This window comes from Cylas formicarius, unplaced genomic scaffold, assembly GCF_029955315.1.
Source record: "Cylas formicarius isolate icCylForm1 unplaced genomic scaffold, icCylForm1.1 PGA_scaffold_6__28_contigs__length_40554024, whole genome shotgun sequence".
NCBI classification, from domain to species: domain Eukaryota; kingdom Metazoa; phylum Arthropoda; class Insecta; order Coleoptera; family Brentidae; genus Cylas; species Cylas formicarius.
In genome coordinates this window covers 36837481-36854898 of record NW_026844347.1, presented here as the reverse complement: position 1 = coordinate 36854898, position 17418 = coordinate 36837481, and the positions used below count along the sequence as shown (strand labels likewise).

The 17418-nt window shown below is 36.2% G+C and overlaps 2 protein-coding genes across 4 annotated transcripts; one reads left to right on the top strand and one right to left on the bottom strand.

The window, feature by feature from the left end:
• Positions 1–501: 501 nt before the first annotated feature.
• LOC132703936 (longitudinals lacking protein-like) lies at positions 502–7356 on the top strand. Of its 3 annotated transcripts, none has more exons than XM_060673495.1 (5): positions 503–1870; positions 3613–3842; positions 3917–4083; positions 4651–4725; positions 6909–7139. In XM_060673495.1, the coding sequence occupies exons 1-5, from the start codon at positions 1472–1474 to the stop codon at positions 6998–7000; spliced, it is 963 nt and encodes a 320-aa protein (XP_060529478.1). In that variant the 5' UTR covers positions 503–1471; the 3' UTR covers positions 7001–7139. The 3 variants fall into 3 exon arrangements, with proteins under 3 accessions (XP_060529479.1, XP_060529478.1, XP_060529477.1); XM_060673494.1 differs by having other exon boundaries at positions 507–1870; positions 6905–7356; XM_060673496.1 differs by lacking the exons at positions 4651–4725; positions 6909–7139 and having other exon boundaries at positions 502–1870; positions 3898–4058.
• Positions 7357–10170: 2814 nt separating this feature from the next.
• On the bottom strand, positions 10171–17400 carry LOC132703845 (mRNA-decapping enzyme 1B). Its single transcript, XM_060673355.1, has 3 exons — positions 16763–17400; positions 14153–14551; positions 10171–12620 (listed from the first exon to the last, which is right to left on the bottom strand). The coding sequence occupies exons 1-3, from the start codon at positions 17195–17197 to the stop codon at positions 12246–12248; spliced, it is 1209 nt and encodes a 402-aa protein (XP_060529338.1). The 5' UTR covers positions 17198–17400; the 3' UTR covers positions 10171–12245.
• Positions 17401–17418: the final 18 nt, after the last annotated feature.

The following is a 17418-nucleotide window of genomic DNA, read 5'->3' as shown; positions in this document are numbered from 1 at the left end:
CGGGAAAAGTGTGGAGATGTAGAAAATCCATAGATAATGAATTTTTCTGGCGTTAGGTGGTGGGAAATTCGAAGAACAGTTCTTAGAATTTTAAACGAAAGTAATAAAATTAATTAATTAACGTAATTAACGTGGCTTGCTTTAAAAAAATATATATAAAACGCATTTTTTTATAAATGATGCAGTTAAACTGGAGTATAACATCCTTTCTTTTAAGGTAAACCAAATAAATTTCTATTAACATAGTGAATGGATTTGGGTTATCGGGAAGGAATTGCTAATAAGAGGAAACGAATAAAAATACTTAAATCTCATCTTTGTTTTGGGAGTTTTGATTCGTTTTCTCTCATATGACGCAAACTAAGTAAATGTCATAAAAGGTGTTCGCGCAAAATGTCAAAGAGGCAATGTTACGGCGTTCTGGTGCGTTGGCGAGCTTTTGTCCTTGATTACTTAATTAATCAATAAACACCATATAGCTGCTAGAGACAATGAGGCAATTATAAAAATTTTGAGAAGGCCCATTCAACATGCGCATGCACGAGGTTTGAAATCGCGTTTTTAATCGGTTGCCTTACTGCGGCATTTAACAGCTAACATGGCCGCCGACAGCTAGTCATTGCGACTAGTGATTTTCTGAAAATTCAGATTTCGTGAAATGTTATGGGAAAATGAGTTAAGTGCGTGGAGATCGCTGTTTAGACAGAAAATGGCGCTAAGTGCAGGTTAAAGGGTGTACTTTAGGGGCGGCAATATGAAAGTTTCGGCCACATTTTATCATTATAGTCCGGCAACAAGCATTATCAACTCAATTATTAATAAAAAATTTATATATCATAGAATATGCGTATTAAAAAAAATTAAAACTTCACTTCTGATTATCAGATTAGTGGCTATAAATTACGTTTTCCTGCTAATTATATGAAACAAAAATGGAATGACTTCTTGTAAATTTGTAGAGTGCCCGATAAGCATGGCGGAAGTTGGGACATGCCCACGTAGGCGTGGTCAGATACCGCTAATAATAATGTTGAAGGGTCTGAAATATCTAACATTTTTGTTATATACCTCATATAGTATATAACGCGTTTGGCTCACGCTGTCGGCAAAGCTACATTACCCCGATATATTTTATTTATAAATTTATCTAAAACAAATACTAATTAAAACTCATTTCAGCGTAGCACGTAAAAATAATACGTATAATTGGTTGCATGCTTCGAGTTGCCCTTGCTTCGAGCACAGTGTATGTGGTTAGAACGGCATCAATCGCTCACGAAGTTCAACGCGATTCTGCGAAGCGAGCTATGAACGCGAGATTTTGCGTGATGAATAATGTCAAATTTCAGCTTCGCAAACTGCGAAATAAGGCGATATTTATCAGTTCTAAATAAGTCATTTGTGTCGTAACAAAATGATAATATATTCCGTAATAAAATAATACAAACCGAGAAACTTAACGATATAAATAATGTTGAAGAAAAATATCGACATTTTGGGTTTCCCGGCACTCTTATCCACGGTGGCGTGGCAAGATACGCGGATATCGATTAAAATAAGACAGAGATTTTTGTCGCGACATCCGCGCGACAGAACGAACCGTGCAACATCAAGTCGCCGCGGCCGCGACGACCGACACAAAACAAAAGATCCCGGCGCGACTGACGATAACATGGCGACGGACGAAAACGACGATCAACGGTTCTGTCTCAGATGGAACAATTTTCAATCGAACATTTGGTCGCAGTTCGACGTCTTGAGATGCGACGAGGATTTCACCGACGTGACGATCGCTTGCGAGGGACGACGGGTGCGGGCGCATAAAATAATATTGTCCGCTTGTAGTCCGTATTTTAAGGAGCTTTTCAAGGTGGGTAAATAGTGAGGCCAAGTGTATTTAGCTTTATTTGTCGGCGTTTCGGAAAAATGTTTTTCAATAGATATTGCGTAAAATCAAAAGACGAGCATTTTAAAAATACCCTTTTGTACCGGGTGTTTCGTACAAGCGGGGCAATACGAAAAGAAAATGTATTTCTTTTTCAACGGAACGCGTGAGTATTGCGATTCCTGGAAGAAAAGTTTGTTTATATGACGCCGTGACTGTTCATTTTAATGCGATGTTACTGAGAGAAAAGCAACTGATGTCTAAGTAATTATTTCGGGCAGGACGTTTCCTAAACTCTTGCAAAATTGACAAAATTCACACTGATATTCCTCTGATATTTTAAATGAAACAACCAGTATCTAACGACTTTATCTTGTTTACTATTCACTTTCTATCCTATATATTGTCTGCAATTGGGTGATTAATAAATAGAAGTATAAAGGATAAAAATAAATTTATTCTTAATAAGAAGTATGTTATATCAGAAAATGGTTTTTAAAACATTTTAATTTTGGAGTTTTCTTTTTCTGAAACTTAAAGAAATATTTCATTTCTGATTTACAAGACCAGTATTTTAATTAAATTATTTCATGATGGTTAATTATGGTTTATTTAGGAGTTTAATATTTATTATTGGTTTGTATAAGCTTTTAATTTGACTGACAAAACTTTTGTTTTTCCAAATGTCTGGTGGAAATCAAAAACTACTTTTGCGAATCTAAGAACGATGATAAATGCGTCATGTGATACATTATTTAAAAGCATTTCCTATGCTCCATTTAATAATAAAAATATTCAATATGGCCTTCATTTAAAAATGTACAATGTATCCTAGCAAATTCAACAATATTCCCTAGCAAAATATCCAGCTTCTATATTAAAACCCTTTATTAGTTTACTAATAGTTTCGTACTTAATTCCTTTCATTTCATTGAACAATAAAAAACCAAATCAATTTGTTAATAGGATTAACGCATCCTCTAAATTTTCTGGTCACTGCATTTTTCTTGAAACCCAATACTAACAAACGGCAGATAGTATTTGGAAATAAAAGAGAAATTGTAATAAACGCCTCTTTTAAGAATACGCTAAATGGGATTTTCTCTCCTTGTAAAAAATACCAGTTTCGTCAACATTAAAAATGTCGTCAGCAGGGTACTTTTCTGCTAGTTTTAGTCACGTGTTCTCCAGCCGATTGTTAGTGACGTTTCTGTCGACGTCACTTGCTTCGCCACTTATCTGTCCATAATTTATACCATGTGTCTGTTTGAACTTCCTCAACCATCCTTCCGAAGCCTGGAAATCGATAATGCCAAGCTGTTCAGCAAACTTTTCTGCTTTTAGTTTTACGATAGATCCAGAGAGTGGCACATTTTTAAGACCTTGCTGTTGGAACCACTGCAACATTTCCCGATCCAAATCTTCAAATTTTGGCTTTCTTAGTTTTTTACTAGAACTGCCTGCCGCTTCAGCCTGAATGATTTTTTCTTTGCACTTCCAAATCGTGGATACCGCGGACGGTGTAAGTCCGTATCGACGTCCCACATCACTTTCTTTTCTCAACATTCCTTACTTTGTTACTTGATGTGCCCTTTTTTCTTTCGATACAAATTTTGTTCGTAATACAGAGTTTTAGGTTATACAGAGTTTCGCTATAGGGAATTTTCACTGTATTTTGATTTTTAATAAAGACAGTTTATTATTATTACTATTATCTGTGGTTCTAGGACAATCCCTGCAGCCACCCGATCATATTCATGAGAGACGTCGGGGTGGAGCATATCGCCGCCCTAATGGAATTCATGTACGCGGGAGAGGTGAACATTTCGCAGGAGAATTTGTCGGCATTCCTCAAGATCGCGGATTCGTTGAAAATCCGCGGTCTGTCCGACGTCCCATTCGATCGGAAAACCGGCAACGTCGCGCCCGAAGTCGACCCGCCAATGGAGACGAGCGGGTAAGCGAAATGGCGATTCGACTTCGCGTTTAAAAAACTGGAATCATCGTTACAGAGAAATTACATACTTGCAGCCACCATAACGTGTCAGATACGAAGGTAGGACCCGGTCGTCTTGAAGATGTAACGACTCCTCCAGAACGCGAAGCGACGGTTAAATTCGAACCCGTCGATTTCAGAAACGACGGCAACACCGCCGGCGATTGTACGGTGTTCTCGGAATGTAATCAAGAATTTGACTGTGAGTAAAGATTAGAAGTTAATTATGCCACTTGCCATCTTACCACCCTCAGTTGCGTGCGATTTTTAAGTTTGAGGTTACGTCTGATTTTGTGCTGCTTAACCGGCCTTACATTACTACTGTTCTTCCTTATAATCAAGTAATAGAGAAATGGCACATGAATTATTTTATTATTTATTTTATTTTTATTCGAATAACGAGTTACAGTTACTTCTAACCTCTAAAGATTATCAAAATTCTAAAAACGATAAAATTTTGCCTTTCACCGCATGACTGTTACTTGAACGCTTTGTGACGTCACAAATGAAAACAATTGCCTAGTGACCAACCTCCAAAACCTAACTTTGCAAGTTACTAAACGTCACTAACCGAAAAGTAACCTAACCTCACTCTCTGCTGATTATTCTATGAAAATAAATAAGTAAATCATAAAATGCGAAGAATTGAATAATGCTTTGAAAAATTCTTACATTTTTCTTATTCCGATTTCAAATACGTGCAAAATGTAAATTTTGCAACTTCTCGTCCGAATTAAAGTTTTAATCGGACTTGTTTTTATATTTTTAGGCAACGAACTTGGGATAGAACAAGGAGAATTAGGATACGTGAAGAAAAGGTATATTAGGGACACGTTTCCTTCCGGTAAGTGCGGCTAATTAATATTAATTTTTTATCTGTCTTTTAAATTACAAATTGGTCATCTCTAACAATATATCTAACTTCGGAGATGTGTTACACCTTGCCCTTATCCGTATAAGGATTTAATATAAATCATTGGTTGAAACAATCAACAGATTATTAAAATCAACCTAAAATAAATGAGGTTAGAATTTTTATTCGCGTTATTATTATTTATAAATTAAAGGTGTTTTTTTAATTCCATTCCTTGGGATTATTTCAATTTTTCTCCCCGTTCCGCTCTCGTGGAAAATCCTTATTACTTCTTTAGAACAACGTTGTCAAAATAAGAACCTATGACATTTTTGAGCGCGTTCCTATATTTAGCACACTAACGTACACTTTGCGCCATTTTGTTTCTAAACTGTGAACGGCCATGTTAAAAAACCGTGACTTCTTATTGGTTGAAATGCATATATTGAATATCCCTTCAAAATTTTTTGTTAAGGTCTAGTCACAACAATTGCGCAGTTACGTCATAGCATGACATCTTTATTTCATTACTGGATGTCGTAAATTGACATAGGATTTTTTTTGTCAGTTTTCTCAAAGCTCGTGTTTTATGGGGTCACAGAAAAGACAAGACAAAAAATAAAAAATATATTTCAGACAACACAGTTTTACACACGTTCAACTGTTATATTGTTAAAATAAATAAACAAATCAATCTTAAAATTCTAAATTTGTTGTACTGTCTGACCTATTAAGAGTTGCTAAAACTCAAACCCCATTATTCCTGTACGAAGCATAAAAACACTCACCCTGTATATTTAAGCCATATTATCCCAAGCATAAATTATTTATTTTGTTGCACTTAAGAATACATTACATGTGTCAAAAAAAGAACTCGAAATATACAAAAAAAATACTGGTGTAAATAATGTTTTGGGGCACCTAAGATGTAACGTATAATTCATACATAAATATACAAAAGAAAGTTCAAATTGGACAGAAAACAACTAAAAGTAGATTGTTTTCCAAATAGAACCTGATTTGATACAAAAAAAAACGAATGTTTTATGGTGCGTGAGCGCACCACTGGTAATACCCGGTTTCATTTTTGGTGATATTTTACAAAGCATGAATGAAGTATGTAAATGCACATTACACTTATTACAAACGTAAATTTTGTGGCTGTGGCAGATTCTACATCTCCTTCGGGCTTTATTAGCATGAACAATCAATCATGAGGTGACCTTGATTATCATAACGCACTTCATCTATGGCAGGTGCAAAATTTCTTTGAGTAATTGTTTTATCAGTTTTAATAAGTCGCAAAGCAATGTAAGACTTAAAATCTACCTGGAAAATCTCTTGTTCGTTGACAATATTATACAATTTCCACGCATTCACTACTAAAGTATCCAGTGAGTTACAAAATAAAGGCAACCACCATTTTTTTCCAAATACCTGGAATCTGTAATTAGCAATTCCGTTTGTCATGTAAGTCTATCCCACTCATTTATCTATTGTATTGGGCAATTACATAAGGTACCTTTTCTATTATAGCTCACCCCTTATAAACATTTTACCGGAATGGCGGCCAAAGTAATGTACCATTTGTTCATCTATGGATAAGTTGAACGAAAATATGCCAAAATGAAGATTTTTTTTATTTATTACATCAAAGAAGGGTCTAACTTATTTCAAGCGGACTTTTTAAAGAAAGCCTATTTTTTAGTTCCTCACATGATCTAAATTCATCGGATATACGTGTGTGAGTGTACTCAATCTGACCTTTCTTCCATTTGACAGTAGAAGCAAGCCTGTCGTTTGCAGAAAGCATACGTCTTCTTTGAGCATAATCAATATAGTATTTCCAATGTTTGTTTTCTGCGATGCCATCTACATGCTATAGACTTAACAAAAATGGCAATACAAATCCAAAATATTTTTTTTTACTATTTTGGATTTACTTGAAAATGCGATACAAGTTTATGTATAGCTTTTGTTAACTTTTGAAGTCATATACCTTACCTTTCCTTTACACATAAATTAGCGATTTCTACGGTTTTATGTCCTTTAGTAGTGACAATAAAATTCCGAAATGGAGGTGCAAACATATTTCCCGGATGTGACAAAAAAAATCATGCTTTAAACTCGTTATTCGTCGCCAGTAATTAACGCATTGTGCATGCGACAGGTAGAGATTCCCGCAAATTGCACTCGTTGGACCCGAGGCCTTGCGACGAGTGCGGAAAAGTCTACAGCAACCTTTCGAACCTTAGACAGCACATGAAGCTGATCCATCACCCGACGTACGTCACCTGCAGCGACTGTCACAGGCAGTTCAAAACCGACCTGTACCTGCGTAGGCACGTGCTGAGCGCTCACGGCTACGTCAGTCAGGACGTCGCCACGTACAGCGACTTGAACGGCGCGAGCCAAACTAGGAATTGCGGCTACAAAGGCCTGCGCGGTGCGGCAACGTTGCACAATTTCAACGGTCGAGACGGGAATTACTTGAAAATGTCTTACTAAAGTTTATTTTATGGAGCGTTTTCGTCGCCCTCCGCCCTCCGTTGCCGTGACGGTTAGTCGCAAGTGTGTCACGGAATTTGTTGTTAATTTAAAATATGCATTTAATATATAATTTTTTTGGTATCTTTGTTTCCTTTTTTTTTTTTAATATTTTGCGATAATAGCAATAATAATGGTACATTTGCCGTGTACGCATTATCAGTTAATCATCCCATAACAAATTTTTGTAGGAAAAAGGAATCTGAAAATTAATTTGAAGGTGCCAGTTTATTATTTAAAGAAAACTTTTAGCAATAATAACTACATATAAAAAAATCATACAATATCAACTCAGATAAAACTGATGTTTCTAATATTCGTAAACAAAAAATAAATCCTAAATTAAGACCTCGCTCAACTTTAATATACCGAATTTTATTTGTCCCTGTCTTTATCAAATGTAATATTTGCTTTTTTTTTTGTTAATTTTCCTATTAATCCACATTTTGACAAATGTTTTGAAACTTTTTCACTGGGTTCTCCTATGTATGTAATTGTTTTAAATTGTTCGTGTTCTGTATTCGGTTTCGGGTAAATAGAGTTTACTTAGCCGTTGTTCTAATTTGTTTTGCGTTTTCGTAATAGTTAAGTCTAAAAAATTAATAGAGTTATCCTGTTCAATCTCGATAGTGAATTTTATACGATTATGAAATGAGTTAATGTAATTCGTAATGTAATGTAATTACATTAACTCATTACATAATCGTATAAAATTCACTACTGAGATTCAACAGGATAACTCTATTAATTTTTTAGACTTAACCACTACGAAAACGCAAAACAAATTAGATTTTTCCATTTATCATAGACCTTCACACATGGACACAGTCATACATAACAGCTCAAATCACCCTTATACACACACTCTTTTATACACAGACTTCTTAATACGCCACTTTCAATAGAAAATTACAACAAAGAACTTAATGTCATGAGACAAATTGCACTGAACAACGGCTACAATCCGTCCATTATAGATAAAATTATAAATAAAAAACAAATCCAGACAACAGTAAACTCTATTTCAAAAAATAAAGCATAATGAATATAATATTCCCAATGTATGTTTTCTGCGATGTAATCTACATGCACTTAACAAAAATGGCAATACAAATCCAAAATATATTTTTTACAATTTTGGATTTACTTGAAAATGTCATACAAATTTATGTACCGCTTTTGTTAACTTTTGAAATCATATCTTTCCTTTACACATAAATTAGCGATTTCTACGGTTATATGTCCTTTAGTAGTGATGATAATAAAATTTCTAAATGGATGTGCAAAAATATTTGCTGGATGTGACAAAAAATCATAGAATAGGTGGTGCATTAACGCACCACTGGGACAAAATGGGTTAAGAAAACAAATTAACAAGCGATTCGGAAAACCCAAAAGCACGGAGCTCGTGGATTAGAATTTATTGATCTGGGCTTTCGAAAAAATAATATATATGAAAATATATATCACTGGGCTCAGAAATACACTGAGACTGAGTTGTTAAATTGATAATAGTGAATTTTGATTCTTAACAACATGAAATATTTTATCCTGTATTACAATTTGTTACAATCTCTAGTGTGTTTATAAAATAGTTTTTGGTTAATCATGCTTATTTTTCAATTAACTGAAGTGAAACCCACCTTGACGCAAAAGGCTTTGTCGTTACCCAATAGTATTGGGCCAATACCATTATTAGATATTGAAGAACAAAGACGGCGTTGGCACATTACTGATCGCATTTATAATTTTTCTCCCTGTTTTCATTGACAAGTTGTCTGAGTAATTTCATTCATCACTAATACAGGTTGATAAAAAAACAATTATTATGAAAAAAAAAATAACATACCTTTTTGAAGATATAATTATATTTATAGTTATGAAAATATAGAAACCAAATACAGAACACCCGGTGAAAAAGTTTCAAAACATTTGTCAAAATGGGGTTTAAAAATAGCTTTCAGAACTAACAACACAATAGGAAAATTTTTTAAAAACAATAAAACAATTAATTGCTCATTTACGTGCCAATATAAAATAAGGGGTGTTTCATTTAAAATTCCCACGTAACATGGATTTTTATTTCTTGCCAATTGGACCTTACCTTATGAACGATAAGTTAATAGGGAACCGCAACAAAAAATTCCAGTGTTTACCTGTACGGCTTGTGAAAAAAATTATTATTTTATATCGGGTTGTTTATTGTCAAATTTCTTGAAAAGTATTTTTATCTCCGAAAATGTTCAAGATAGCTATGATACATATTACATGCAAAAGTTCCAGGATGTTTCGCAGAATCTAAAAATGTAATAATATACAGGGTGTTGCATTTAAAAAACGAAAGTTAATATACGTTACGAGTATATCTGGCAACACCGCATGGACAAAAATATTTTACATAGCTAGCTCATATTCGCTTAAATAAGTAATCAACATTTCAGGCTTTTACCGTAAGTCATTATCCATAAACGCTTGTCGATTTAGAAACGTAACAATAACAACGGGCCAAAAACTGATCCCTGTGGCACTCCATAGAATTGTTTAGTTAGCGGTGACACACCAGCGTCTCCCCAAACTGAACTCTATCTTCCACATAGTTTTTGATTAATTCTATCAAATTAATCGAATTTGTAGAAGCCTAATAAAATGAATGCTGTAGCTTTACCTTTATCAGTGGCAATTAGTTACATTTTATTAAAAATTTAATAATGGTCAATATGTTCTGCATTTGATAATTCATACTTTTTTTCTATTGCTTCATTATTATTTATTGATTTTTCAATCTATTTCGTTTATTTACGACTTTTTATTGCAAAATGGAGGTCGTTATAAAACTGCCGCCGATAATAAAAACTAGAACGTTTTAAAAAATATTTTATTTAACCACAAGTCGATCGATGAACAGGAAGAATAATAAAACGTAACAACGTCAGGAATTGAGGTTCGGTTAAAATTAGAAAAACCGGAAAGATCCAAATTTACGAGTATAATTTATATATGAAGGAAAGGGCGGGTCACCGTCCCCCTTTCGAGAAAATAATTGCAATTCTACGCGCCAATCAGTGGACGCGCGAACACGTCAATTTGTTAAAACCAAGAAATAAATTAATATCTTAAGCTAGAAGTGACCGATATCAAATACGCCCGGTAAATCCCCAAGTTGGTTTTCGCGTGGTGCCAGATTGAGCGAAATCGCGACTCCAAAAGCGCGCGACGTTGCCGGGTTGACCTAAATTCCGAGCAAGCTTCGGAATTTATAAAAAAAAAACTGTACATCAAATGAAGAGTGAAATATCCACGAGTGCTATGCTATACGGTTTTTGTTACAGTTTTGGGCTCTATATACCATTAGGAACTTGCGCGTAAAAGTTTATGGTATTGTGCGGCCATCTTTAGGAGTTATTTAACATCTCTGACAAACAGGCATATCTTTAACATTAATGTCAACAAATGCTTTTTCGTCAGTGCCGTGTCTTTTACATTTTAAACCACAAAATGAGTGATAATTTGAAAATAATGAGTGATAACATCGATAGTGGTTCATCAGCGAGTATAGAAGATAACATACCAATAGAAATTCAAAGGCAGAGAAGGAACAAAACCGGTAATGGGAACGCAATAGGTTCCTCTGTTTTTGACTTTCTAATCAACGAATTAAGAAGTCGTTAATACTTTGGTCAAACAACTGCGAGGGTCGAAAAAAAAAACCAAGGAATCTTGGCAGCCTCCGCCGCTTTAGTTGCAAAAGGGTATTTCAATTAAATATTGCAAAAATTTCCACAGATCATACATTTCGATCGTTTCATAGAGATTGTGGTTTAATCGTAAAAGTGAAGACTGTGTGTGAAACTAACGTGATTTAGTCAAAATAATTATATGCGTCAGGAAAAAAGCCATTTACAATCAAACACACTGAGCAATTCATCGTGTGGATGTCCAAAGCAAAAGAACCTAACCACCTGGAATATATCAAGTTGTGAGAAGGGACTCGTGGAAATAAAAAATAAATACTCTTGAAATAGCTCCTTTCCGCAGGGTAAAGACTTTTAACCAAAATACTTTTAAAATTGTCTGAGTCAAATCCTAAAAATCCATGGTCAGCTGCTAAAATTAAAGAAATTCCAGGAGACGAGAGAATACACAAACTAACGGTGAATCTATTATTATTTTGATTTATATACCAAATTAGAAATTGTTTTTTAAGTTCATAAAATTGTTTGTTAAGTTTGGCCATTTTGACTTTAAGTTCCGAAAAAATATATTTGTAAACCCTTTTATATTATGTTGATTATAAATTGAAACTTAATGTTGCAAATGTATTAACGTTCTCGTCATATTCCGAATTTAGTTGCCGCGCAGCGATGCCGGATCTAAATTTGGTTCAAAACGTAATTTCTAGATACTTGACGCGGCGTTGCCGGGCCGGTCGGAATTTCCTCAAATCTGGAAAATCCGTCTGGCAACGCTGCCGTCGGTTTTCGGGTTTTGACTCGCCAGGATGGACGCAATTAACAAATTACACCTTAACGACGCAACACGATCTTGTCCGATCAGCCAAAACTGGGATAAAAACGAACGGAATGTGTGGCAGAACCTGCAAACATTCAATGCGACGTTGCCGGGTCAGTCAGAATTTCGTCAGACATGAGAAAACTCTTATGTTTCGAATTTCCGTTAACAAATTGTCGAGCTGAGGTGCCGGATCGAACGCAATGTATATTATGTACGTAGTGTATGTAATCGGAGTCACAATGTTGTCCTTGCCGCTGCACCATAACCCAAACAAACGTCCCACGCGGCGGTGCCGGATCTAACGAAATTTACAAATTTGCCGATACTTTTTAGAGCGCACGCGCGGTTGCCGGATCGGTCGAGATTTCGTTCAATCTGGGGGGCGGGCTCGTTCGATTGTTTGAGACTTGACGCCGACCTGATATTTAACGAATGACTCTCCGACTCCCCGTCTAACGGTCTACGTTACCCGAGTTCACTTTGTCTAGTATCGAGTTGACGTAGGCCTGATGTACTTGCTTGATAAAATCCTTGTTGGTTTTAAGCAGGTGGATCAGGGCCTGCGCCAATTGTTTTTCGGTAAGCATTTCGACGTGTTCCGGGGCGTCGCCCGACAAATCCGCAGACGATTTGACGTTGGCAGGGGCGGTGAACATCATCGGGGTCATCAGCAGCGGTTTTTGCGAGTTCTCGAGAAACTGGGCGAACGGGGACGGCGCGAGACGCTCGCCCGCGTCGCTGTTGGGCATCACGAACGCCAATGGCGACGGCGCCGAGCCGACGTAGCGTCGCGGAGGGGACACGGTCTGCGCCCCAAACCCGTTTTCCTGAGGACCATCATCACAACCGCATAAATAACGAGAACAAACAGAAGGATATTTTTTTTTAGGGAAATTTACAAAAAAATAATCATTCGCAGAGTTACAACAGCATGTATAATACGACCAAAAATGATGAACATATCTATATATTATAACATGTAACTTCAATTGATATTTGAATTCGCGACCACTGGGCCACCTAATATTTAAATAAAAAACCTGATTTTCGTTGTCTAGAACACAATAATAAAAATATTTAGCGCATATTTTTTTTATGTTTTCTATTTTCTTTATTTCACTTAAAACATTTGCTCACACAACACTATTCGGATGCCACTCCTGTGACTCGCCATTGCTAACTGATTTTTTTGCGAAAATGACATTTTTCTTATTATATGCGATTAAAGATTACAGCGGAAGAGAACCAATGAAGGGGAAGGGAGGAGAAGTAGTAAATAGCAACATTATCTCTACAATAAGGCGGTGAAATAACAATTGGTGAGTCATCACGAAAAGGAAAATATGCCGGTGGCGTAGGATATGTTCATTTTTAGAGTTCGCTATCAGTCTCCGAATTAGTGTGCGAGATCAAAACATTTGCGTTATTTTTTACTGTGTTCTCATAGGACGATATTATATATTTCAGCTTGTTTGTTATAAGGTCGTTTGTTTGGTTAGTTATTATCTTTTTTTTTATATAATTATGGAAAAAATTTGCTGTTTTTCGAAGTATAAGGGGAATTGTAAGAACGGACCAAAGGTTCCCAGAAGCGAAGGCCTTTCCGAAAAAATTGATTCTTTAATATATTTTTTTATTCAGTGCTAATAATATAATCTCTACCGAAGATGCTTTGCCCTATGTTTTACTATTCACCTCACGAAGAGTATTATTTAATTAAGCTTTTATCAAAGCCGACTGCTCAAGATTGCTATTGAAAAGTCTCTATGAAAGCAATGGCACATTTAAAAAGGGGTCTGGTAACGCTTTTTTGAGTGCATCTGGAAAGTTAGTTTTGCTGATATCAAAAATAGGTGCAAAAAAATGTTCTGCAAACATTACATTTAAAAAAAACTATATCTATAATTTCAAACCAAACCAAATATAGAAACAACTCACTGATATCTCTTTTACTTTTATCACATAGATATTTTTGTTTTGACACTCAATTCCTTTAGGAATCAAACGGTAAGAGTTTTTCGTTCCAACTAAATTTGATTTATTTATATTTTGATTCTCGTTTTCTTTGGGCTTAAAATTTATATTATTTACTCGTTAGAATTAAGAAAAATAGAATTATTCTTAGCGTACCTTTGTAAATTGTATAATAAGAAGTATATTATGATTCAGTATAGTTGATTTTATAAAAGCCATCCAACCAGATATACTCTTTCACTCTTCAGCGTTTCACGGACTTGTGATGTAGGTGGAACCGACGCATGCATTCAAATTTAAAAATTAATGGAGTAGTGATGTGGGTGCAACCGGCGCATGCACCCAATTTATAAAAAAAAATCAATCGAATGTGGGTCCGACTTACCACAAACCTATCGAAGATGTCGGCGCTTTTGCTCGGCAAATTGATAGGCGCGCTCCGTCTGTCGGACGCATGGCCGACCTGTTCCTGTGGCGTCACCGACCGTTGCTGCTTCTCGATGTGCTCGACGCTGTGGGCGGGGTTAGACATCAGTCTGTGGAGCACGTTTTCGCTCGTGTTACCGGTCGAGATCGGTTTCTGGCTCGTTTTTGTGCTCGCTTTCGCGAAAAAGTCCATGACGCTCTGCGGCGTCATGTCGGGGACGCGGGGCGTCGAGGAGAACGTCGACGACGACGACGCCGCCGCCGTCGCGTCATGCTTGACCGGGGTCTTGTTGAAGTCCTCCTGGGCTTTCGAGAGCATCGCAAAGATGTCCACCGAACTGTCGGTTCCGGCGAGCAACTATTGAACAACCAAGCGTGTGAAAAATAGAAACGCGAGACTAGCAAGGTACATTTGCAATTTTTCTTTTCAATATTTTTTTTTTATTCGCTATGCACCTGGCCAATTCTTAGGACACCATTTCGACACGTAATTTTCGCAATTCCGATTTGGGGTTAAAAAATGTATAACTAAAGCAGCTGCGAGACGGCATAATCGCGTTTTTCAATTATAAGTTCCATTTTTTGAGACATAACCTTGCGTTGCAGATTACTTCAGAATGACTGAACCCATTTTCGTTGTTGTAGATCAGCGGTCGGGGAACCGGGGTAAATTACCCCAAATGGGGTAAAAATACAATTTTTGGGGGTAAAAATGAAACTTTTGTGAGTAAAAAGTATATATTTCTAATTTGCAATTTTTAAACCTGTTAGTATTTTTCAACTTAAACAATTTAGCGACACTACAAGAGTGTTCTCGAGTTATACCTTTGCGCAGTAAAGCACAGCCTCGGCTACTTGCTCAGTGCGTGGTCAAGATACAAATACATTGACGAGTCAGAGAGCGAGTTTTTATTAGTTAGTTGCTGACAAGACCACCATTTTATCATTAATCATCGATATTTGCTTCATATTTTGCTAGTATCTTTGCTGATGAGTTAAAAGAATATTCTGCTTCTGGATCTGATGGAATTTCAAGTAAAATCTTAAAACCGTGTGCCCCTGTGCTTGCAGAGCCTAATTATATTATTTTGAGAAAATCTTTGGACTCTGCCACTTTCCCAACCCACTGGTTATCCGCAAATGTAACACCGATTTATAAAAAGGGTGATAAGCTCGATGTTTCAAATTACCGCCCTATCAGCCTAGTGCGTATTATAAGGTTCTTGAACGCCTTATAGTAAATCAGCTGTTACCGTTTCTGATCGACTGCCATATTATACCTATACCGCAGCATAGCTTTGTTCCCGGCAGATCTGTCATATCAAATACATCACTGGACATTATCTCATGACTCAGGTGATTCGGTGGATATTATTTACCTGGACTTCAGCAAAGCCTTCCACAAAGTGCCACATCGACGCTTGTTATTCAAACTTGAAAAGGTCTGAGTGGGAGGTAAACTGCTACAGTGGATAGCAGGGTTCTTAAGCTACCGGTCGTTCAGAGTTCGAATTGGTTACGCTTTTTCACTGCCACAAAACATGCCTAGTGGTGTTCCCCAGGGATCGGTGCTGGGACCAGTGCTATTCTTAGTGTACACCGTGGATTTGCTCTCCAGCATTGATTCTCATGTGAGCGCTTATGCTGATGACACTAAATTATTTGATAATCCTTCAACACATGCGGACGTATTGCAGAGAGATTTGAATACTATTTCCAAGTGGTGTTCAACTTGGCTATTGCCGCTGAATGCTCAAAAGCGCTCTGTGCTGCAAGTAGGTTCTCTAGGACGATGTAGAATCTGCCACAGGCACACAATTTACGTTTTTAATAAGTGTAATGTGCATTTACATACTTCATTCATGCTTTGTAAAATATCATCAAAAATGAAATCGGGTGTTACCAGTGGTGCGCACACGCACCATAAAATGTTATGCGTTTTTTTGTATCAAATCAGGTTATATTTGCAAAACAATCTACTTTTAGTTGTTTCCTGTCGAATTTGAACTTTCTCTTGTATATTAATGTATAAATTATATGTTACATCTTATGTGCCCCAAAACATTATTTAATGTTTTTTCCCAGTTTACGCACCAGTATTTTTTTTTGCATGATTGGAGTTTTTATTTTACTTCAAAGCAAAAAAGTATTTTTTTTTATGCTTGGGATAATATGGGTTAATTGGCCTCCCCGTAGATTGCTTGCGGCATTTAATTGATTTAATTTTCATAAACATAACATAATATATAACCATAACATATTCGCCGCTGTAAAACCACTCAATAATGCAAAGTGCCGCGTGTACGGAATTTTGTCACTTAACCTAAACGCGTTAGCTTCAATTAGAGGTTTTATCCATTTTGTACTTAAAAAATAATGCCTTGTTATATATAGCATTAAAGAAAGCGTTGGTTCAAGTCAATTTTCGCTAATTAGTTTAAACTTACAGGTAATGTAATTCAAACAACATTAATGTTTCCAAGGGTGTACAGATAAGAGCTTACGCCAGAGTATTTGAGCCAGACCAATAACTAATCACAACGCTTAAATAAAAAAAATAAAAACTTACCCCGTTGGTATTTTGATTAATGTGCTTGGGTTTTGTGTCCCCACTTTTGTCTTTAAACCTTTCCATTAACGTTTCCACGAGTAAGGTTATCCTAACACACTCTTCACTGTTAAAAAACCAAATGCCGAATATTTTACTTTTCGAGTTCCTGTAGAGCAAAAAAGGCGCTTGCATCTGATAATCGAAGTTTTTTACGATGGGCTCGATGAAATTGTCCTTGTTCAGTCTGTTTACTATCATAATACTATGGAAGGGTTCGCCATTCCTACTGTAGATGAACAAGGCGCCTTCTTTATCGGTTTTTTCCCATTCGTTCGAAGAAGTGTTAAATTTATACAACGCTACTTGCGTCGCGGTCGCCAAAATGTCTTTAACATACGGATCAACTCTTTTTATGGACGTTACACTAGCACGCAACTCGATAGAATCGGCCATGATTTACAATACAGAACGATATACATCATAGGACTAGCGCATAAACACGCCGCGAAAGGATCAATGGGATGGTTTTCGTAAACAATTTCCGATAAAAACTGCTGGTTCTTGGTTTTAACAACCTTAGTTCGGAATTGAAAAAACTTACAATTTTTATTTTAAAAAATGCATCGTATATCTTGTTTTGATTATCGCAAAACTAACCCAACTCATATCTATAT

What these genes read in the sequence shown, in the direction of transcription:
- LOC132703936 (XM_060673494.1), top strand. Translation starts at nt 1,472, where the DNA reads ATGTTGAAGAAAAATATCGACATTTTGGGTTTCCCGGCACTCTTATCC. An exon ending in CCGCCAATGGAGACGAGCGG is followed by an intron (nt 3,843 to 3,916) that starts GTAAGCGAAATG and finishes ACATACTTGCAG; the next exon opens with CCACCATAACGTGTCAGATA. An exon ending in TAGGGACACGTTTCCTTCCG is followed by an intron (nt 4,726 to 6,904) that starts GTAAGTGCGGCT and finishes TGCATGCGACAG; the next exon opens with GTAGAGATTCCCGCAAATTG.
- LOC132703845 (XM_060673355.1), bottom strand. Translation starts at nt 17,197, where the DNA reads ATGGCCGATTCTATCGAGTTGCGTGCTAGTGTAACGTCCATAAAAAGA. An exon ending in TTAATCAAAATACCAACGGG is followed by an intron (nt 14,552 to 16,762) that starts GTAAGTTTTTAT and finishes GTTGTTCAATAG; the next exon opens with TTGCTCGCCGGAACCGACAG. An exon ending in ACATCTTCGATAGGTTTGTG is followed by an intron (nt 12,621 to 14,152) that starts GTAAGTCGGACC and finishes GATGGTCCTCAG; the next exon opens with GAAAACGGGTTTGGGGCGCA.